The sequence below is a fragment of the Coregonus clupeaformis genome, unplaced genomic scaffold, assembly GCF_020615455.1.
Source record: "Coregonus clupeaformis isolate EN_2021a unplaced genomic scaffold, ASM2061545v1 scaf0400, whole genome shotgun sequence".
Lineage (NCBI taxonomy): Eukaryota > Metazoa > Chordata > Actinopteri > Salmoniformes > Salmonidae > Coregonus > Coregonus clupeaformis.
Window position 1 is genome coordinate 59,911 of NW_025533855.1, and position 21,187 is coordinate 81,097.

Here is a 21,187-nt window from a genome sequence, read left to right on the forward strand (position 1 = left end):
AAAACATGAAGTTGCTGCTGCACTTCAGGACCAGGGTTGCCTACCCTTGCTGTATCCCTTCTAGCCAAAACACAGGTATAAAGGCCAGGTTGGCGATTTACTGCCAACTGCAGTTATGGAATGTTTGTTCACGAGTATAATTCATTGGCTGATTCCTCCTGGTGACCTGGATAGAATTACTGTATGTGATCCTTCATAACCCATAGGAAGTCCCACCCAGTTGACTATTTCAAATGGTGAAAGGCCTCAATGGCGCTGCCATGCTAAAACGGGCTTTTGGCATTAGAGTCCTCTATCTCTATGGTTTCACTCTTGACAGGATGCTTTCGTGATAAGCGGGAGGAGGAGGGATTTACCACGTACCACCGCCTGTGTGCCGCTCTAAAATGTCCGTCTGGAAACCAGCTCCTTCCATGTAATCGCTCATTCGTCCAAGCAGAGCCAGCGGGTGATCGTGGCACTGGCGGAGTGGAGCAAGCGACTGCTGTATGTACATTAATATTTCAAACGCGACATTGTCACCTGAGGATTGTAGCAAATACTCCGCAACGAATGTCTCCATCTTTACGAGGAAACTGATGCTAGCTAGACATAATCGTTGGTTTCGCTATCGTTGTATATCGTGCCGTTTCTTACTACAAGGTGAGTGAACGGCGAGTTTGTGACGATGTCCAAGTCAATTATCCACAGCTGACCAGTAGCGAGCGAAAGGCATGCATTGGAATACAGATGGGTTGAGGTTGCGATTCAATTTCTCGATGACCGGTTTATTCACAAATAGTCCCGTCAGTTAATGAAATGCTGCTATTTCATGTTCCTTGATTGTTTTTCTGCTGTGCAGTTCACAAACGTTTTCTAAAACCATGTAACAGAGATAATTGTGGCTCGAGCCTATTCCTTGAAAATGGTGTCTGACATACTAATGATGGGAAACATTTGTAATGTAATGAAAGGGTCTTTCAAGTACACTGTATGCAAAACAGCTTCCAAGAGGGGTTAGAACGGGGTCATTTTGATTGGCAGTATGTTAGCCTTTATCTCAACAATGAAGTTGACATTTTGTATGACATTTCCCTCTAAATATAATTAATTGCCAACAAAATATTTAATCAATACCCAGTACTTCTCTGAAAGCATAACGTTACCAATAACAGCTGTGTGTATCATGCAGAGAGCTCAGATATTGTAATGTATCCCACCCTGAACCTCAAATCTCCCACATTATATGGTACAACATACTGTACTACCTTTACTATTCATGTATTAAGAAAATATTATCTTACAACACAGCCTACATACACAGAGTTAGATGGCCCATTCTCTAATAATGGACAGCCAGGGGCGTCATGCACCCATTCTTTTATAAGTATGTGTGGATGGATTATTGAGGGTGGTCTGGAGCCTGCTCAACAAGTTTGAACATTTAGGATTTTTCAAACACCTGAAACAGCTTTTTCTTGCAATCTAGAGCCATATCATTATGCCTAATTCCATTAAAATATATGTATTTACCTCTTACTGTTAAATTGTAATCTGCATCTTTGCTAGCCCAACTGGCTGCATATTCAACTGCGCTATTATGCCTTTACATCTGCATCCAACTGGACTCTATGCAGCCGGCTATACATAAAACATCCTCCTTTCAGGCTGCAAGGGCGGCGATTTCCTCCATAGTGCGCATATTTTTAAAGCTAGTTGTCTTAATAAAACACAATGTTGTACCACAATGCTAGTGGCTAATGCTACTTCCTGATGTTAACACATGGCGTTCAGCCAGGGGTAAACAGACTGCTGCAACCTGATTGGCTGAACATCGGAGGTAGCGTTCACAACTCTAGCATGGTGTTGGAACATTTTATTAAGACAGTACGCATATTTTTTCACAGCGGCTCTCAATTAAAACTAGTTGAGGAAATTGTCGCCCTTGCAGCCTGAATTGAGGATGCTTTATCTATGAGCCTGTCGCCAGACGACGAGTCGTGGTCTAACGTTTTGAGAATGAGACAAGTATTGGTCTTCACAAAGTTTGCTGCTTCAGTGTTTTTAGATATTTTTGTCAGATGTTACTATGGTATACTGAAGTATAATTACAAGCATTCCATAAGTGGCAAAGGCTTTTATTGACAATTACATTAAGTTTATGCAGAGAGTCAATATTTGCAGTGATGACCCTTCTTTTTCATGACCTCTGCAATCTGCCCTGGCATGCTGTCAATTAACTTCTGGGCCACATCCTGACTGATGGCAACCCATTCTTGCATAATCAATGCTTGGAGTTTGTCAATGGGATTAAGGTCTGGGGAGTTTCCTGGCCTTGGACCCAAAATGTCAATGTTTGTTCCCTGAGCCACTTAGTTATCACCTTTGCCTTATGGCAAGGTGCTCCATCATGCAGGAAAAGGCATTGTTCGTCACCAAGCTGTTCTTGGACGGTTGGGAGAAGTTGCTCTCGGAGGATGTGTTGGTACCATTCTTTATTCATGGCTGTGTTCTTAGGCAAAATTGTGAGTGAGCCCACTCCCTTGGCTGAGAAGCAACCCCACACATGAATGGTCTCAGGATGCTTTACTGTTGGCATGACACAGGACTGATGGTAGCGCTCACCTTGTCTTCTCTGGACAAGCTTTTTTCCGGATGCCCCAAACAATCGGAAAGGGGATTCATCAGAGAAAATGACTTTACCCCAGTCCTCAGCAGTCCAATCCCTGTACCTTTTGCAGAATATCAGTCTGTCCCTGATGTTTTTCCTGGAGAGAAGTGGCTTCCTCGCTGCCCTTCTTGACACCAAGCCATCCTCCAAAAGTCTTTGCCTCACTGTGCGTGCAGATGCACTCACACCTGCCTGCTGCCATTCCTGAGCAAGCTGCACTGGTGGTGCCCCGATCCCGCAGCGGAATCAACTTTAGGAGATGGTCCTGGCGCTTGCTGGACTTTCTTGGGTGCCCTGAAGCCTTCTTCACAACAATTGAACCTCTCTCCTTGAAGTTCTTAATGATCCGATAAATGGTTGATTTAGGTGCAATCTTACTAGCAGCAATATCCTTGTCTGTGAAGCCCTTTTTGTGCAAAGCAATGATGACGGTTTCCTTGCAGGTAACCATGGTTAACAGAGGAAGAAATGATTTCAAGCACCACCCTCCTTTTAAAGCGTCCAGTCTGTTATTCTAACTCAGTCAGCATGACAGAGTGATCTCCAGCCTTGTCCTCGTCAACACTCTCACCTGTGTTAACGAGAGAATTACTGACATGATGTCAGCTGGTCCTTTTGTGGCAGGGCTGAAATGCAGTGGAAATGTTTTTTGGGGTTAAGTTCATTTTCATGGCAAAGAGGGACTTTGCAATTCATCTGATCACTCTTCATAACATTCTGGAGTACATGCAAATTGCCATCATAACTGAGGCAGCAGACTTTGTGAAAATTAATATTTGTGTCATTCTCAAAACTTTTGACCATGACTGTATAGAGGGCTTGGTTGTTTAGCAACAAAACCGACGTGTGCGCAACTATGGGGCAAAACAGACTGGGTTGGCTTAGATTGTTGACAACATGTAAATTATATTTTGTCTCCAAGTGTTTATTGAAAACATACACTGAACAAAAATATAAATGCAACATTCAACAATTTCTATGATTTTACTGAGTTACAGTTCATAAGGAAATCAGTCAATTGAAATACATGTATTGGGCCCTAATCTATGGATTTCACATGACTGGGAATACAGCTATGCATATGTTGGTCACAGATACCTTAAAAAAAAGTAGGGGCGTGGATCAGAAAACCAGTCAGTATCTGGTGTGACCACCATTTACCACATGCAGCGCGACACCTCCTTCACATGGAGTTGATCAGGCTGTTGATTGTGGCCTGTGGAATGTTGTCCCACTCCTCTTCAATGGCTGTGAGAGGTAGCTGGATATTGGCGGGAACTGGAACACGCTGTCGTACACGCCGATCCAGAGCATCCCAAACATGCTCAATGGGTGACATGTTTGGTGAGTATGCAGGCCATGGGAGAACTGGGACATTTTCAGCTTCCAGGAATTGTATACAGATGCTTGCGACATGGGGCCTTGCATTATCATGCTGTAACAGGTGATGGCGGCGGATGAATGGCACAACAATGGGCCTCAGGATCTCGTCACGGTATCTCTGTTCATTGAAATTGCAATTGATCAAATGCATTTGTGTTCATTTGTCGTAGCTTATGCCTGCCCATACCATAACCCCACCGCCACCATGGGGCACTCTGTTCACAACATTGACATCATCAAACCGCTTGCCCACATGACTCCATACACGCTATCTGCCATCTGCCCGGTACAGTTGAAACCAGGATTAATCAGTGAAGGGCACACTTCTCCAGCGTGCCAGTGGCTATCGAAGGTGAGCATTTGCCAACTGAAGTCTTTTACAATGCCGAACTGCAGTCAGGTCAAGACCCTGGTGAGGATGCCGAGCACGCAGATGAGCTTCCCGGAGAATGTTTCTGACAGTGTGCAGAAATTATTCGGTTGTGCAAACCCACAGTTTCATCAGCTGTCTGGGTGGCTGGTCTCAGACGATCCCGCAGGTGAAGAAGCCAGATGGGGAGGTCCTGGGCTGGCGTGGTTACAAGTGGTCTGCGGTTGTGAGGCCGGTTGGACGTACTGCCAAATTATTCTCTAAAATGACGTTGGAGGCCGCTTATGGTATAGAAATGAACATTCAGTTCTCTGGCAACAGCTCTGGTGGACATTCCTGCAGTCAGCATGCCAAGTGCATGCTCCCTCAACATGAGACCTCTGTGGCATTGCTGTGGCAAAACTGCACCTGTGTAATGATCATGCAGTTTAATCAGCTTCTTGATATGCTACACCTGTCAGGTGGATGGATTATCTTGGCAAAGGAGAAATGCTCACTAACAGGGATGTAAACAAATTTGTGCACAAACTTGAGAGAAATAAGCTTTTTGTGTGTGAAACATTTCAGGGATCTTTTATTTCAACTCAAGAAACATGGGACCAACACTTTACATGTTGCGTTTTATATTTTTGTCCAGTATAAATACATTTGCACAATGAGCACTTGTCTCTCAAATACATTGTTTCAGTTGTTGGTTAGCTAGCTAGCGAATTTGAGCCATATTAGCATTGACATGAAATCATTAAAAACGCCTCAACAAGACATGGTATCAAGAACATGATGAAACTAGCTGAAACGAGTCACTTACAATTCCCCACATGGCAGTTTCTTGTCATTGTTGGTAGCTATCTGGCCATCCAAAATCACAGCACCTCACGGACTTCTGCCCCATTTGAAGCGTTCGTATCGTTTTCATGACGTTGTAGCTAACCAATCTATAGCTGGATGCATAGAGTCCAGTTGGACGCAGATGACGAACAACGTAAAAGGAATAATGCGGCCGGTTGGCCTACATCTCTGCTAAAATCTAGGTAAAAGATTTAAAGGAATGTGAGTCTTATTCAGTACATTTAGTAATTGCTTGCTTTTCTAAAGTCTACCAACCTTGCCAGCAGGTATGCCAGCTAAGATAGTTGGACAAGCTACTCTAACGTGATCGCCTGAAATGGCTTGGTAGCTAGTTATGAGGTTGGGAGATTGGGAACCTTTCTAGCTAAAGCCCACTTAATAAAATTGCTAGGTGGCTATTATTACAGAGAAATAACCAAACATTTTCGTTTTATTTATTAATCAAGAAGGAATCAATAGGCTACATAGCTTGATGAAATTAATTTACAAACATACCTCCTGCGAGTCCTGCCCACCACTGGCAGCTAAAATCAAGTCTCTCTCTCTCTACTGACGATAATGTATGCACTAGAGTATCTTTGCTCCTTGGTGCACCTAGTAAGGAACCACTTACTAGGGAGAATAGGGGGGGTTACTCTTTGCCTGGTCCAGTCAGTGTGCCCCCTCTGTAAAATACCGCTGACATATCTTTTTATAAATAATTATTATAAAACGTGGGCTTAAAAATGAGGTTTAGTAATTAATTTAACATCTGAAAATGTTTAAAACAGGACATCTGAGGGGGCATGTGCCCTTGTGCCCCCTATGGGCATGACGTCTCTGGACACAGCTGATGGGGGGGGCTTACAGTAAATGGGTGCATTTTGGAGTGTAATTTCTCAACTTCTGTGCTTTGCATGATGCCCGTGAGATATGATTGATCTGTCTTCTAGTCGCTTGCCCCCTCTGCTCCACCTTAATATCCCAGCACTTTGTCTAGTCCGATGGAAACATCAATGCTGGATGCCCATTGTCGATGGTGTTGACACTAATAAAAATCGATGGCCTTCTTGGTTATGCTTGTAACGAAACAAGCATATGGGGCTCCCTACTAGTAAGCCTGTTCCCTGGTTGTCCGTCTTAGAAATATTGGACTTATTGACTTGCATGTTTAGTACAAAAAGCTGGAAAGCAGCCCAAAGATATTCTCAGAATGCACAAATTGCTCCTAATCGAACACTGTCTGTATTCTGCTGCTCCAACTGTGTCATCAGCACCCATTTTTTCTGACAGAGCAGATATTGCTCAGAGTATGTCATTGGTGATTCGGGCAAATGCCCAGTCATAGCCTATGTCAAATCACACAGCTTGCATAACCCAATCTCTGACTCTTCAGGCAGTATTCTAATTAAATAGGAGGTTCTGTAAGTGTCAGAGAGTAGGGGAATGACACTGAAGAGTTCAGAATAGAGATACTACATTTTGAGAAACAGACGAAAAGATGTTGATCAGGTGTCGGTCCTCATTGTCTTTCACTCACAACCCTGACTCTTTCTCTCACTATCAGTAGGCCTGACTTTGTTGCGTCTTGAAAAAGAGGAATGAAATATTCAGCAGAAAAGCAGTTGGCTGCCCCAGGCTCTCTCTCATCCCACAGTACCCTTTCCTCATCTTCCTTCTGCCTCTCATAATCCCCCCTCTGCCACTTTCTTTTTCTCTCTCTCCGATAATATCATTGATGGAGACATTGCTGAATTATACATTTGGTGTTCTATCAATGCTGTCTTCTCCTCCCTCTACACTTTTGCTTTCTGCTAATGTTGTCTTAAAAACCAGTGCTCATCAAATATGCATCAGTCCAAGACCTATTTTTAGCGTTTGTATTTATCATGACTTTCATACCTCCCTTTCAAATATATTAACATGCTCCAAGGGAGAGGAGGCTGGAACTGAGAGAATGTTGAGGCAGCCCACAGCTTAGAGGGAGCGTATATGAGAGAAAAAAAGAGGATGCAAGATGGGTGTCTGGTAAGTCAGTGAAAGTTATTTAGGGATTAGATAAGTGACAGATGTCAAGTGGCGTTTAGAAGTTGTTTTAAATGGGACAGAATGAACTTTAGTCTACACGAATATTGAACAATCAAGTCTACATGAATATTGCTAAAAAGCAACACATTGGAAGTTTTGGAATGGCCTAGTCAAAGTCCAGACCTAATCCCAATTGAGATGTTGTGCCAGGACTTGAAACGAGCAGATCATGCTTGAAAACCCACACGTCACTGAGTTAAAGCAGTTCTGCATGGAAAAGTGGGCCAAAATTCCTCCACAGCGACGTGAGAGACTGATCAACAACTACAGGAAGCATTTGGTTGGAGTCATTGCAGCTAAAGGTGGCACAACCAGTTATTGAGTGTAAGGGGGCAATTTTACTTTTTCACACAGGGGAATTTGGTGTTGCATAACTTTGTTTATGAAATAAATATGTAATTGTTGTGTTATTTGTTCACTTATGTTCCCTTTATCTAATATTAGGTTTTGGTTGAAGAACTGATAACATTCAGTATCACAAATATGCAAAAGTAGAGAAAATTAGAAAGGGGGCAAATACTTTTTCATAGCATATATATATATATATATATATATATAATAGGACAGGACCAAACTGGATTTGAAAAGTAAAAATATGATCATAAATGTATAGGTAGCCCCCAAAACACATAGCAAAATACAAGAATATGCTCTCATGTCAACCAGACTGAGACCTACTGTCAATATTAGTTTTACAAGTTCAGTAAAAACTGTATTTCAGAATACCGTTAAACTGTATTTTCTCTTGTTCTGTGTACATTAGAGTGCCTCACCATCGCCACCTCTTGACCATGCTGAGTGTGTGTACAGTCCTGGTGGTGGCTGCTGCAGCCCTCTCCTCTGCAGACTCCGACACGCACAGACACGACTCCAACTTGGAGATCTGTATCCTGCTCTGTGTGTGTGTCTGCATCTGTTTCCTTTTTCAGAATATTAAAAGAGTAGTCCATTTGGAGGACCCTTGATTAGTGTGTATGTATTGAAATGTCTGTCAGCATTTCTTCCTGAACCCCCCCCCTCCTCTCAGACAAGCGTCTGTTTGAGACCAAGAGGAAAGACCAACTAAACGCTCTGAAGAACCTGGTGGAGCTCAATGACATCAACCAGCAGTATAAGATCATAGACATCATGCTGAAGGGACTGTTTAAGGTACAATGGCTCCACTCCTGTTTAACTTCCCTTCATGCTGACCATTAGCTAGAAACAGAACGTTGTGGCCTTAGCGGGAAGTAATAGCAGTGTTAGTTTCTAATCATGTTTAGATTATTATGATCTCATGAGTAGGCAAATAAGGTGACTTGCTAAGCAGTATCTAAGTATCCGGTCACTAATAAGACTAGAGTAACCCGGATTTAGCTTACGAGTCATCCTATTATGCTTGAGGCATGTATAATACATATACTGTATTCTTCCCACATATACGGTTTGATTCCCAGAGGACGTATCTGCTCTCTGCCCAAGGATAACTATGGTAGTCAACCCACAGTGGGCAATCTACATTGTCTGTGTGTGTGTTCTGTGAAGGTGTTGGAGGACTCGAGGGACATCCTTATTGCAGCCAACATGCAGGCTGATGATCCCTTCCCCATGGATGACAAACTCAAAGAAGGTCAGATTATGGACCATTTATATCTTTACTACACTTTGGTCTCTCTCCTCCCTCTCTTTCTCACTCAATGCTAATCTGGTTTCTCTGTCACCATCTTGTTTTTTTCTCCTCTTCTGCCTGCCTCTCCTCTCCCTCCCCTTTTCCCTCTCCGCCTCTTACGTTTTCTGTCATTACTCACTGTCCCTCTAAACTGCCCCCTCCCTTTTTCGTTCTCTCTTGCTCTCTTTTAGTATGTCAGTCTGCAGTGATTTAGGTTCTAGTTTATTCCCTAAGTATGAAATGTAGATTACTCTCTCACTCTCTCTCCATCCATAGCCTACTCCCATGTGGTGGAGAACACAGCGTTCTTTGGGGACGTGGCGTTGCGTTTCCCACGTATTGTCCACCACTACTACGACCGTAACCCTGACTGGGGTGGCCTTCTGCGATGGGGGCTACGCTTCTGCAACCTTACTGGGGTGTTCACCGGGGGAGCACACCAGCATGTTCTTTCACTGGTGAGACGGGTAGAACTGGGAGGAAATTCTGGGGCATAGAGGAAATGTTTATGCTTTATTTATAGCCAACAGGTGTAATGTATTATAACCTCCTTATTACTAAATGTTTTATAAGCATACCATTATAATAACTCATGTTTTTCTATGTGCCATTTTTTTCTATGGATTCAAAATGGCTGATAACTCTCCCTCCTTGTCTCTCAGATGTCGCAGGAGTTGGGAATAATAGAGAAATCCCCAGACTTCACCAACCCATATCGCACTGAGAGAGACGACGTGAGTAACATACACAGTGGCTCTCAGCCTCTGTAACCACATTGTAGACTTTCGCAGTGAAGCCTACCAGACAGACTTGGAAGACGTGTTCTTTTAAGACTTGTTTAAGAAACAAGCTTGACTATGTTTGTGTCAGTAAAACTCATACTGACTGCACCTTGTTGCTTTCCCATCCTCTGCTGTTTGATTCTCCACACTCCATACACCTATTATTCAAAAACGCCCTTCTCAAACACGTTCATACGCTCTGCTTTTCTCTGGCGCAGGTTCTTCACACTGCAGAGGCTTTTCAGAAGATCCTGAGGGAGGAGGAGAAGAGGAGGAGGAAAGAGGACAAGAGGAAAGAGATTAGGAAGGGGCCCCGCATCTCCCGCTCCCGTGCTGAGCTATAGTACTCTACCTCAACTCTTGGAGAGAAATGAAGAGGAGAGGAGACGGAACATGTAGGGGGATGTCCTGAGTCCTAGATTCAGTGATGAAGAGGTTTGGTCTTGGAACCGGTGAGTTCTGTCAAAGGGATAGAGGAAAGAGGGAACTAGAACTGTTTATATGTGGCACAGGAACAAATTGGAGAGAAGGAAAGGAGGATGAGCTGTATCTGTGGAATCAGACTTACTGTATACATAACTGTGCCCAACCTGCAGTTATGAAACAAAGAAAATACAGCTAGCACCATGTTGAAGATTTAATAAGGAAAGCTCATTTTCATAACTTGATTACATAACTGTACTTTGGAAGAAACAGCAAATACCCAATATGTTATCTTTTTGTGAATAGATTTAATACAATTCACTACCATGCAAAAACCATGCAATTGTTTTGATGATGGTACTATATGGTCTTAGGCAAATTCAAATGTGTCCTCACCATACTACAGCATTTGTAGATATGAGTTGTTTACATTCCCATTCAACAAGCTTTAATATATAAAGCTTGAATATGTTGAATTTTGTTTTGTGTTAGTTCAAGTTTTCCTGTCGCCTTCTCCGGAGTTAGCAGATTTATATGATGAGATTTTATGAGGTTGTTGTTGAATGGTCCATTATGTCTGCCACTTGCTTTCCTAGAGCCTAATGCTTTCTTAGCTTTGTCTGTGTGTGACTGTCTGCACGAGTGTTAAATGGTTTGGTCACTTTTGTTATGATTTTAAATCAAATTATTTTACATATTATTTTGTCTACAATTAGGGAGGGATAATGTCTTAGAGCTGTGTCTTTTGGCAACCACTCATCAGCTTCAACTTCTATATCATGTCACATTTGTTTCTGTCCATCTGATGGCCAAAATTAAATGTCAGAATGGCCATGTTAGAACAGCAGTCACCAAGAACAATGCCTTTAAAAAAACATATATATTTTGGCATATCTAGGGAAGATCTCAATTCCATACTCGTCCTGTCTCCTCAAAATCCATTAAACATTTACATTTACGTCATTTAGCAGACGCTCTTATCCAACCAGAAATCCCTCTTCTCTGACCTTCTCCTCCAATGGGTTTTGAGAAAGGGAGGATGCGAGGAGTATGCAATTGAGATCTTCCCCTAGTGTTTTAGGAAATTAGCTCATTTTAATGCAAATAAGTTATATTCAAAATACAAAGGTGATGACTGATTATGATTTGCTAGAGTTTTGTAAATGCAAATGTTATTTATATATGTTCAGAGTGGTGGAGGCGGGTGGGAGGAGCGGGCTCATTTTAATGGCTGGAATGGCGTTAATGGAACGGAGTTTACATATGTTTGATTCCATTCCAGCCATTACAATGAGTCTGTCCTCCTATAGCTCCTCCCACAGCCTCCTCTGGTTCAGATAAAGCATCTCATTGCTGAGAATTTACTATCTTAAGTAGATTTGTCATACTTTTAAGTTTAATAAAATGAAATTACTATGAATCATACTTGTAATTTTGAATCATTACAAATAAATCACTCAGTCCACTGAAGATTATTATGATAAAAGTCAATGTAATGAAATCAGAATGCGGAACATCTGCCACCAGACGGCGCCAAAGGTGTGTAATCGACAGTCATGAAGTCATGTTTTCCCCCACTGTTTTTGGTTGAACTCATTGGACTGTTGCCGAACAGAAACAGTTCTGTCCGCCATAAACACTTCACCAACGCAACACAAGCCCGAATGTAGACGTGAAGCTTAATCAGACAGAGATCATGTCAAATTTCGTGGAATCGGGTAGGCCAATGTTTTTTTTCTTCATATTTATTGACAGTTTGGAACATAGTTAGCATTTGGCTAAATGAAAACTCATGCAAATCTAGCTAGCTAACATTAGCTAGCAGCAAGCTTACTGTCAACAACAGAGCAAGCTAGCTAGCTATAATCTTTCTTATTTATACTTTATTCAAAGAATAGGATAGAATTAGCCAACGTGCTGTTTGAAGTTTGTTCTTTTGGCAATGTTTAGCTAATGATTGCTATCTCTAGACAACGTTAGTAAACAATGCTGTTTTTGACAAGGGAAAACAAAGCTGAACAATCTGCTGTAAATTAGCTGAACGTTCCTGACTGTTCTTCACCAGCCTGTCAAAGAACTGTGAGGTCAGGCCTACACCAAGTTATGTAATGCACAGTGGATAAATTAGGCTAATTGCTTAACTGTATAAATAGTAGGCCTAGTCTCTCAGAACAAGTGTAGTTTGCAGACTGTTCAGCTGAAAACTGAACATATGAACCTAGCCTAAGTAATGTCAGAATCAGCTGCTTGTCTGTCAACCAATGATTCATATAAACAATAGATGACTGACGGGCGCTGTTTTGAAGCCATCTTGGCACTTCACCAATGTATTTTGGATGCTACAGAAATGCATTTAATAATGTCTACATTTGTTTTTGCCACGTTTATTCTATTACAGACACCTTAATGCATACTTTTAAATTATATTATGTGAGCTAAATATAAAAATCATAAAATATATTAAAACATTTTCCTTAAAGTCCAGGTAGCAGATAATGGACCCTGTCATATATTTATGTAGTTGGTGCTGTATATTTAAGCAATAAGGCCCGAGGGGATGTTGTATATGGCCAATATACCACGGCTGTGGGCTGTTCTTATGCACGATGCAACGTGGAGTGCCTGGATACAGCCCTTAGCTGTGTTATGTTGGCCATATACTACAAACCCCAGAGGTTCCTTATTGCTATTATAAACTGGTTACCAACATAATTAGAACAGTAAACAAGTAATTTTGTGTCATACCCGTGATGTACGGTCTGATATACCACGGCTTTCAGCCAATCAGCATTCATACACGGGACTACTTCACGTTTTAGTATGGAAAACGGCTGTGAGGATTTTTCTACAATTCACAACATATTTACATAATTAGATTTTTTATTCAATTAAGATTATAATTATGTCAATTACATGTGGAAAAACGTATTTCAGTGAACATTATCAAGCCAGCAGCAGATTAAACAGAAAGTGAATTCTCTCCTCCCTCTCTCCCCGGTTTTAGCTTGCGGATATCACTCTCTAGCTGGCTAGCTTTAGGATATTTACTAGCCCATACCAGTGACAAACTTTGCTATGTTATCGACATATGGCAGTACACAAATAAAATCTTATTTTACCAGCAAGAAAGAAACAGCCACAAATGAATTCATGAACGGAGGAAGAGGATAGCTAGCTATAGCAAGCTAATGTTAGCTGATGCCTCTTTAACAAGAAGTAACTGTGACAACATTGAAGTGTGGTGTACCGCAGGGCTGCTGGCTAGGGCCATTATTGTTTTCTGTTTTTACTAATGACCTTCCACTGACCTTGAATAAAGCCTGTGTGGCTATGTATGCTGACAACTCAATAGTATACACGTCGGCTGCAACAGTAAAATAAATAACTGACACCCTTATCATAGAACTCCAGGCAGTATTAGAATGGGTAACTAGCAATAGGCGAGTGCTAAATATAAACATAAAAACGCGAAAAGCATAATTTTTGGGACAAATCACTCGCTCAACACTAAACCTCATTTAGATCCATTATTGAATAATGTGTCGATTGAGCAAGTTGAGGAGACTAAACTGCTGGGTGTAACCCTAGATGGATAGTAAGCTGTCACGGTCAAAACATAAAGACCACAGGAGGTTGGTAGCACCTTAATTGGGGAGGATGGGCTCTTGGTAATTGCTGGAGCAGAATCAGTGGAATGGTATCAAACACATGGTTTGATGCCATTCCATTCGCGCCGTCCCACCCATTATTATGAGCCGTCCTCCCCTCAGCAGCCTCCACTGATATAGACTCAATGGTGGCTAAAATGGGAAGAGGTCTGTCCATGATAGGGCGTTGCTCTGCCTTCTTGACATTTCAGTCGACCAGACAAGTCCTACAGGCCCTAATTTTGTCACACCTGGACTACTGCCCAGCTTTATGGTCATGTGCGGCAAAGAGGGACATAGGCCAATTGTAGTTGGTCCAAAACAAAGCAGCACGTATTGCACTTAGATGTACACAGAGGGCAAGTGTCAGGAACATGCATGCCAATCTCTCCTGGCTCAAAGTTGAGGAGAGATTGACTGCATCACTATTGGTCTTTGTGCCAGGTATTGATGGTACCGAACTGTCTGTTCAAACAGTTGGCACACAGTTCGGACACTCGTCGGTACAACACAAGACATGCAACCAGAGGTCTCTTCACAGTCCCCAGGTCCAGAACAGAGGCTGGGAAACGCGCAGTATTAAACAGAGCCATGACTACATGGCTAGCAATAAAACCAGATTCAAAAACCAGATAAAAGAAGACCTTACTGCACACAGGGGACTGTGAAGAGAGACAGTCATTTGAAATATATTGTATTGTAATTTGCACTGTATTATGTATTAGACCTAGATATTGTGTGTATTTACTGATACAATGCATTCGGAAAGTATTCAGACCCCTTCACAGCCTTATTCTAAAAATGATTACATAGTGTTTTTCCCTCATCAATCTACACACAATACCCTATAATGACAAAGCAAAAACAGGTTTTTAGAAATGTTTGCAAATGAAATATTACATTTACATAAGTATTCAAACCCTTTACTCAGTACTTTGTTGAAGCACCTTTTGGCACCGATTACAGCCTCCAGTCTTCTTGGGTATGATGCTACAAGCTTGGCACACCTGTATTTGGGGAGTTTCTCCCATTCTTCTCTGCAGATCCTCTCAAGCTCTGTCAGGTTGGATGGGGAGCGTCGCTGCATAGCTATTTTCAGGTCTCTCCAGAGATGTTAGATCGGGTTCAAGTCCGGGCTCTGGCTGGGCCACTCAAGGACATTGAGACTTGTCCTGAAGCCACTCCTGCGTTGTCTTGGCTGTGTGCTTAGGGTCCTTGTCTTGTTGGAAGGTGAACCTTCGCCCCAGTCTGAAGTCCTGAGCCCTCTGGAGCAGGTTTTCATCAAGGATCTCTCTGTACTTTTCTCCATTCATCTTTCCCTCGATCCTGACTAGTCTCCCAGTCCCTGCCACTGAAAGACATCCACACAGCATGATGCTGCCACCACCATGCTTCACCGTAGGGATGGTATTGGCCAGGTGATGAGCGGTGCATGGTTTCCTCCAGATCTGATGCTTGGCATTCAGGCCAAAGAGTTCATCAGACCAGATAATCTTGTTTATCATGGTCTGAGAGTTCTTTAAGTGCCTTTTGGCAATCTCCAAGCGGGCTGTCATGTGCCTTTTACTGCGGAGTGGCATCCGTCTGGCCACTCTACCATAAAGGCCTGATTGGTGGAGTGCTGCAGAGATGGTTGTCCTTCTGGAAGGTTCTCCCATCTCCACAGAGGAACTCTGGAGCTCTGTCAGAGTGACCATCGGGTTCTTGGTCACCTCCCTGACCAAGGCCCTTCTCCCCCGATTGCTCCGTTTGGCCGGGCGGCCAACTCTAGGAAGAGTCTTGGTGGTTCCAAACTTCTTCCATTTAAGAATGATGGAGGCCACTGTGTTCTTAGGGTCCTTCAATGCTGCAGAAATGTTTTGGTACCCTTCTCCAGATCTGTGCCTCAACACAATCCGGTCTCGGAGCTCTACTGACAATTCCTTCGACCTCATGGCTTGGTTTTTGCTCTGACATGCACAGTCAACTGTGGGATTGGTGGAGTCCAATCAAGGATGATCAATGGAACCTGAGCTCAATTTCGAGTCTCATAGCAAAGGGTCTGAATACTTATGTAAAATAAGGTATTTCAGTCTTTTGTTTTTAATACATTTGCTAACGTTTCTAAAAAAACCTGTTTTCGCTTTGTCATTACGGGGTATTGTGTGTAAAATAATTTTATCAATTTTAGAATAAGGCTGTAACGTAACAAAATGTGGAAAAGTGAAGGGGTCTGAATACTTTCCGAATGCACTGTATGTAGGCTATGTGTGACGTTTTAAATGTATGTAGTTCAGTCCTTGACTAATAATGTTCTATATGTCATGTTTAATTTGGACCCCAGGAACAGTAGCTGCTGCTTTGAAAGCGGCTAATGGGGATCCTAATAAATACCAAAATACCATATCCTTAGATCTAAAAAATAAACTTTCCCATTGAGTAAAATTCACAATACACTCCTCCAAAGAAAGCCTGGCTACTTTTTCCGAATTGCCTCCAGATCCATGATCGAATACATGGCCGAAGTGTTGTGTTTCGGCTTAGCCCGACATCCACACACACAGACACACACACAGTTTCGGCCCCAGCCTCAGGGCTCTATACAGAAACAAACAAATATTTTCCCATAGTACAAGCCTATCTATATAGTATGACAGCAGTTAGCAGACATGTTAATTTGGTTACTTTAGCATTAATCACTGTTATTTAGTTGGAAGACGTGAGCTAAATGCAATAGCTCTATAGCTAGCTAACGTTAGGGCTCTAAGTTTCTATTATATGCGTTTCTGGCATTGAGAAATAGCTGCTACATGCCTTTAAAGTCTAATTTTTTTGAAAGTTCTAATGTTACTGTCCCCACTAGAACAACAAAAAATACTTAAATACATGTAATTTTGTCCTTGAAACATTTAATTGAAATACTGTAGAAGTCCATTCATTCCTATGGAGGACTGCTTTTCTGGGGAGTGCCTATATGGCTGACCGCTGGCTTCAAAGCCTCAAAGTGGCCAAAAAATAGCATCAGCAATCCAGGGTTTATATACATAATTGATGTCAACACATTGTGTTTTTATATGATGCATGTACAGTGGGGGAAAAAAATATTTAGTCAGCCACCAATTGTGCAAGTTTTCCCACTTAAAAAGATGAGAGAGGCCTGTAATTTTCATCATAGGTACACGTCAACTATGACAGACAAATTGAGAAAAAATAATCCAGAAAATCACATTGTAGGATTTTTAATGAATTTATTTGCAAATTATGGTGGAAAATAAGTATTTGGTCACCTACAAACAAGCAAGATTTCTGGCTCTCACAGACCTGTAACTTCTTCTTTAAGAGGCTCCTCTGTCCTCCACTCGTTACCTGTATTAATGGCACCTGTTTGAACTTGTTATCAGTATAAAAGACACCTGTCCACAACCTCAAACAGTCACACTCCATACTCCACTATGGCCAAGACCAAAGAGCTGTCAAAGGACACCAGAAACAAAATTGTAGACCTGCACCAGGCTGGGAAGACTGAATCTGCAATAGGTAAGCAGCTTGGTTTGAAGAAATCAACTGTGGGAGCAATTATTAGGAAATGGAAGACATACAAGACCACTGATAATCTCCCTCGATCTGGGGCTCCACGCAAGATCTCACCCCGTGGGGTCAAAATGATCACAAGAACGGTGAGTAAAAATCCCAGAACCACACGGGGGGACCTAGTGAATGACCTGCAGAGAGCTGGGACCAAAGTAACAAAGCCTACCATCAGTAACACACTACACCGCCAGGGACTCAAATCCTGCAGTGCCAGACGTGTCCCCCTGCTTAAGCCAGTACATGTCCAGGCCCGTCTGAAGTTTGCTAGAGTGCATTTGGATGATCCAGAAGAGGATTGGGAGAATGTCATATGGTCAGATGAAACCAAAATCTAACTTTTCGGTAAAAACTCAACTCGTCGTGTTTGGAGGACAAAGAATGCTGAGTTGCATCCAAAGAACACCATACCTACTGTGAAGCATGGGGGTGGAAACATCATGCTTTGGGGCTGTTTTTCTGCAAAGGGACCAGGACGACTGATCCGTGTAAAGGAAAGAATGAATGGGGCCATGTATCGTGAGATTTTGAGTGAAAACCTCCTTCCATCAGCAAGGGCATTGAAGATGAAACGTGGCTGGGTCTTTCAGCATGACAATGATCCCAAACACACCGCCCGGGCAACGAAGGAGTGGCTTCGTAAGAAGCATTTCAAGGTCCTGGAGTGGCCTAGCCAGTCTCCAGATCTCAACCCCATAGAAAATCTTTGGAGGGGAGTTGAAAGTCTGTGTTGCCCAGCGACAGCCCCAAAACATCACTGCTCTAGAGGAGATCTGCATGGAGGAATGGGCCAAAATACCAGCAAGTGTGTGAAAACCTTGTGAAGACTTACAGAAAATGTTTGACCTGTGTCATTGCCAACAAAGGGTATATAACAAAGTATTGAGAAACTTTTGTTATTGACCAAATACTTATTTTCCACCATAATTTGCAAATAAATTCATTAAAAATCCTACAATGTGATTTTCTGGATTTTTTTTTTCTCATTTTGTCTGTTATAGTTGACGTGTACCTATGATGAAAATTACAGGCCTCTCATCTTTTTAAGTGGGAGAACTTGCACAATTGGTGGCTGACTAAATACTTTTTTTCCTCACTGTATTTTCTATCTGCAGCTAATAATACTGTATAGCACTTGAAGCTGTTTTGTGTCATTAGTAATTAAACTGTATTTTCATGTCCATCCAGGAAGGAGAAGAGGGGAGGGAAAAGACCCAGATGACTTTTCGGAGAGCAAGGAGGAGGATGTGTCCTTAGCCACAGAGCTCCGTCTTGTCCTGATCGGAAAGACAGGATCAGGGAAGAGTGCCTCTGGGAACACCATCCTGGGCCGCAGGCACTTCCTGTCAGAGCTCAGCGCCAGCTCAGTTACCCAAGTCTGTAAACAAGGCAGCGCAGACCTGACTGAGGAGGAGGAGGAAGGACAAGGAGTAAGGAGGAAGAGGACAAGAGTGGTGGTGGTAGACATGCCTGGTTTTGGAGACACACGCTTTGATGCTGAGCAGACTCATGCTGAAATAGCCAAGTGTGTGGCACTGTCCGCCCCAGGCCCCCATGCATTCCTCCTGGTGATCCCACTGGGCCGCTACACTGAAGATGAGGACCGAGCCGTGAGGGAGATGGTCCATATATTTGGGGAGGGGGCGGTCCATGACCACACACTAGTCCTGTTCACTCGTGGTGATGACCTAGAAGGGAGGGGGATGGAGGCGTACCTCGGAGCCAGCGCCCCAGTGGAGCTGAAGGCCCTGATAGAGAGGTGTGGGGGCAGGTACCACGTCCTCAACAACAGAGACCCCAGTGACCTGCACCAGGTTGTAGGGCTGCTGGAGAAGGTGGAGAGGATTGTGGAAGAGAACAATGGAGGCTTCTACACCAACACCATGTTCAGAGAGGCTGAGTCAGCCATCAGGGAGGAGCAGGAGAGGATGATGAGAGAGAGAGGCCAGGGGGAGGGAGAGGGGCAGTTCAGGAGGGAGGCCGCCCTCTCTGAGAAGGTCCTAGAGAAAGTGAAGATCCTGGTGGCTGCTGGAGCCACTGGCATGGTCGTGGGGGCGGTGTTCGGGGCGGCTGCCCCTCTAGCTGCAGCGGCGGGAGCTGCAGCCATGGGGAACACAGTGGGCTTTGCTGCAGGGCAGCTGGCTGGGATGTCAGTGGCAGGCGGCACAGGGATGGGAAAAGCTGTGGGCGCCATAGTGGCAGCAGCTGCAGGGAAAACAGCCATGGCTCTCGGGGCAGCGACCGGAGGAGTGCTGGGGGGATCTGTTGGGGTCTTAGCTGGGGCAGAAGCTGCCAGTCCTGGGGCGGCTGCTCTGGATGCTCTGGGGCAGGTGAGCCTGATCGGGACTGCAGCAGTGGGAGTTGCAGCAGGGGTGGGGGGTGCCATGGGGGCAGGAGCTGCCTTTGGGGCTGCTCTGGAAGGTGCAGCAGTCAGCACAACTGCCCTGACAGGGGTGGGCACCACAGCAGGGGCAGTAGGTGTGGCTAATGCTACTGCTATTGGCTCAGTAGCAGCTGGGCAGCAAGCAGTGGCCACTGGGGGCAGTGTTGCAGCTGGAGCTGTTCATTGTGCAGCAGCCGCTGTGGCAGATGGGGTAGCTGTGAGTGGGCCGCTGGTTCAGGCCAGTGGGGTGTGTGGATCTGCAGGCCAGGTTGTTTCTGATGCCTGGGGTTCCATGGGAGCGACAGCGTGCATCATGACAGCGGTGGCAGAGATAGGCAAGGCTGCAGTGGGAATCGCCCTGGCAGGAGGGCTGGTGGTGAAGGTGGTGAAGGAGAGGGTCAGGAACAGCACCAGCTCAGCAGACGCCAACTACACAGAGAAGAAGTCCTATGAGATCTACTGGAACAAATAAAGGACAGTTAGGCCTGCAACACCACCAGACCATAGAAGAAAAAAACATCGACTCTCAGGACCTTTCAAAATGTGGATTCTGGTTCAATCATTAAGCACCTTATCACAATTATCAATAAAAGCACATGTAGTGAGTCTTTGTTCCTTTTACTGGCAGTGGATGGTTGATTTCCTCTTCACTGTTACTTCACTGCAGAAGAGCTATAGTTTATTATCTTCCCACAATATTACTGAACTATCGTTTTAGCTGTGTTCATGCACTTACCATGGTTATTTTAGCTTTTTGGTATGCACTTACTCAATTTGTATGATTACTTGTGATCCTATAGTTATTTCTAATTCATTATAGAATATGGTTTTCCACTGTATTCAATCAAATTAGTAGTTTACTGTTTCAATGAAAGACAGTTATCTAGTTCTGCATGCAGATTTTCATAAATCCACAGATATAATCTAGAACTTTTTAGTCGGGTCCAGTATTACAAAACATTTTTTTTTAGATCTTATTCACAACTGAAATGATGTACTGTATAACACACATTTCACATTATTATGTATTCAGTTGCAGTATTGTGTCTTGAAGGGGAAATAATTTAAATGCATAAAATGAAATCTGATTTTAAAAATGTCTTTCCTTGTCATTTTTTGTTTTATATAGATCTACATTCATATTGAGTATAGAGAATAAATAAGAAACCACTGGGATTAATGCAAGGATGTGGATTTTAAGAAATAGTATGTCACCCTCAGCTCAGTTGACACATCAGGAAATTAGACTTTAGGCACACACAGAAGTGACTGTGTTTAGTAACAGTATTGAATAACAATTTACTATTTAATTTATGTTGATATCACACTCCAGTCGCTGACATACTAACAGTCATGTAACAAGTAACTTTTTTTTAATGAAACAATGCAGTATTTCTTGACTTTGTTGAAAATCTGTA

General features: G+C 43.1%; 2 protein-coding genes across 5 annotated transcripts; both read left to right on the plus strand.

The window, feature by feature from the left end:
- Window positions 1–225: 225 nt before the first annotated feature.
- LOC121550947 (coiled-coil domain-containing protein 134) lies at window positions 226–11,637 on the plus strand. 4 transcript variants are annotated; one of them, XM_041863407.2, is made up of 7 exons: window positions 228–642; window positions 8,083–8,204; window positions 8,347–8,468; window positions 8,844–8,928; window positions 9,244–9,425; window positions 9,630–9,701; window positions 9,968–11,637. In XM_041863407.2, exons 2-7 carry the CDS (start codon window positions 8,111–8,113, stop codon window positions 10,091–10,093), a joined length of 681 nt encoding a protein of 226 aa, XP_041719341.1. In that variant the 5' UTR covers window positions 228–642; window positions 8,083–8,110; the 3' UTR covers window positions 10,094–11,637. The 4 variants fall into 4 exon arrangements, with proteins under 4 accessions (XP_041719340.1, XP_041719341.1, XP_041719342.1 ...); XM_041863408.2 differs by having other exon boundaries at window positions 228–486; XM_041863405.2 differs by lacking the exon at window positions 228–642 and adding an exon at window positions 5,189–5,434.
- Window positions 11,638–11,747: 110 nt separating this feature from the next.
- Window positions 11,748–20,870, plus strand: LOC121550948. The gene is made up of 2 exons (XM_041863409.2): window positions 11,748–11,890; window positions 18,575–20,870. Exons 1-2 carry the CDS (start codon window positions 11,869–11,871, stop codon window positions 20,239–20,241), a joined length of 1,689 nt encoding a protein of 562 aa, XP_041719343.2. The 5' UTR covers window positions 11,748–11,868; the 3' UTR covers window positions 20,242–20,870.
- Window positions 20,871–21,187: the final 317 nt, after the last annotated feature.

What these genes read in the sequence shown, in the direction of transcription:
- LOC121550947 (XM_041863405.2), top strand. Translation starts at nt 5,349, where the DNA reads ATGCATAGAGTCCAGTTGGACGCAGATGACGAACAACGTAAAAGGAAT. An exon ending in GGATGACAAACTCAAAGAAG is followed by an intron (nt 8,929 to 9,243) that starts GTCAGATTATGG and finishes CTCCATCCATAG; the next exon opens with CCTACTCCCATGTGGTGGAG. An exon ending in ATCGCACTGAGAGAGACGAC is followed by an intron (nt 9,702 to 9,967) that starts GTGAGTAACATA and finishes TCTCTGGCGCAG; the next exon opens with GTTCTTCACACTGCAGAGGC.
- LOC121550948 (XM_041863409.2), top strand. Translation starts at nt 11,869, where the DNA reads ATGTCAAATTTCGTGGAATCGG. An exon ending in GTCAAATTTCGTGGAATCGG is followed by an intron (nt 11,891 to 18,574) that starts GTAGGCCAATGT and finishes ATGTCCATCCAG; the next exon opens with GAAGGAGAAGAGGGGAGGGA.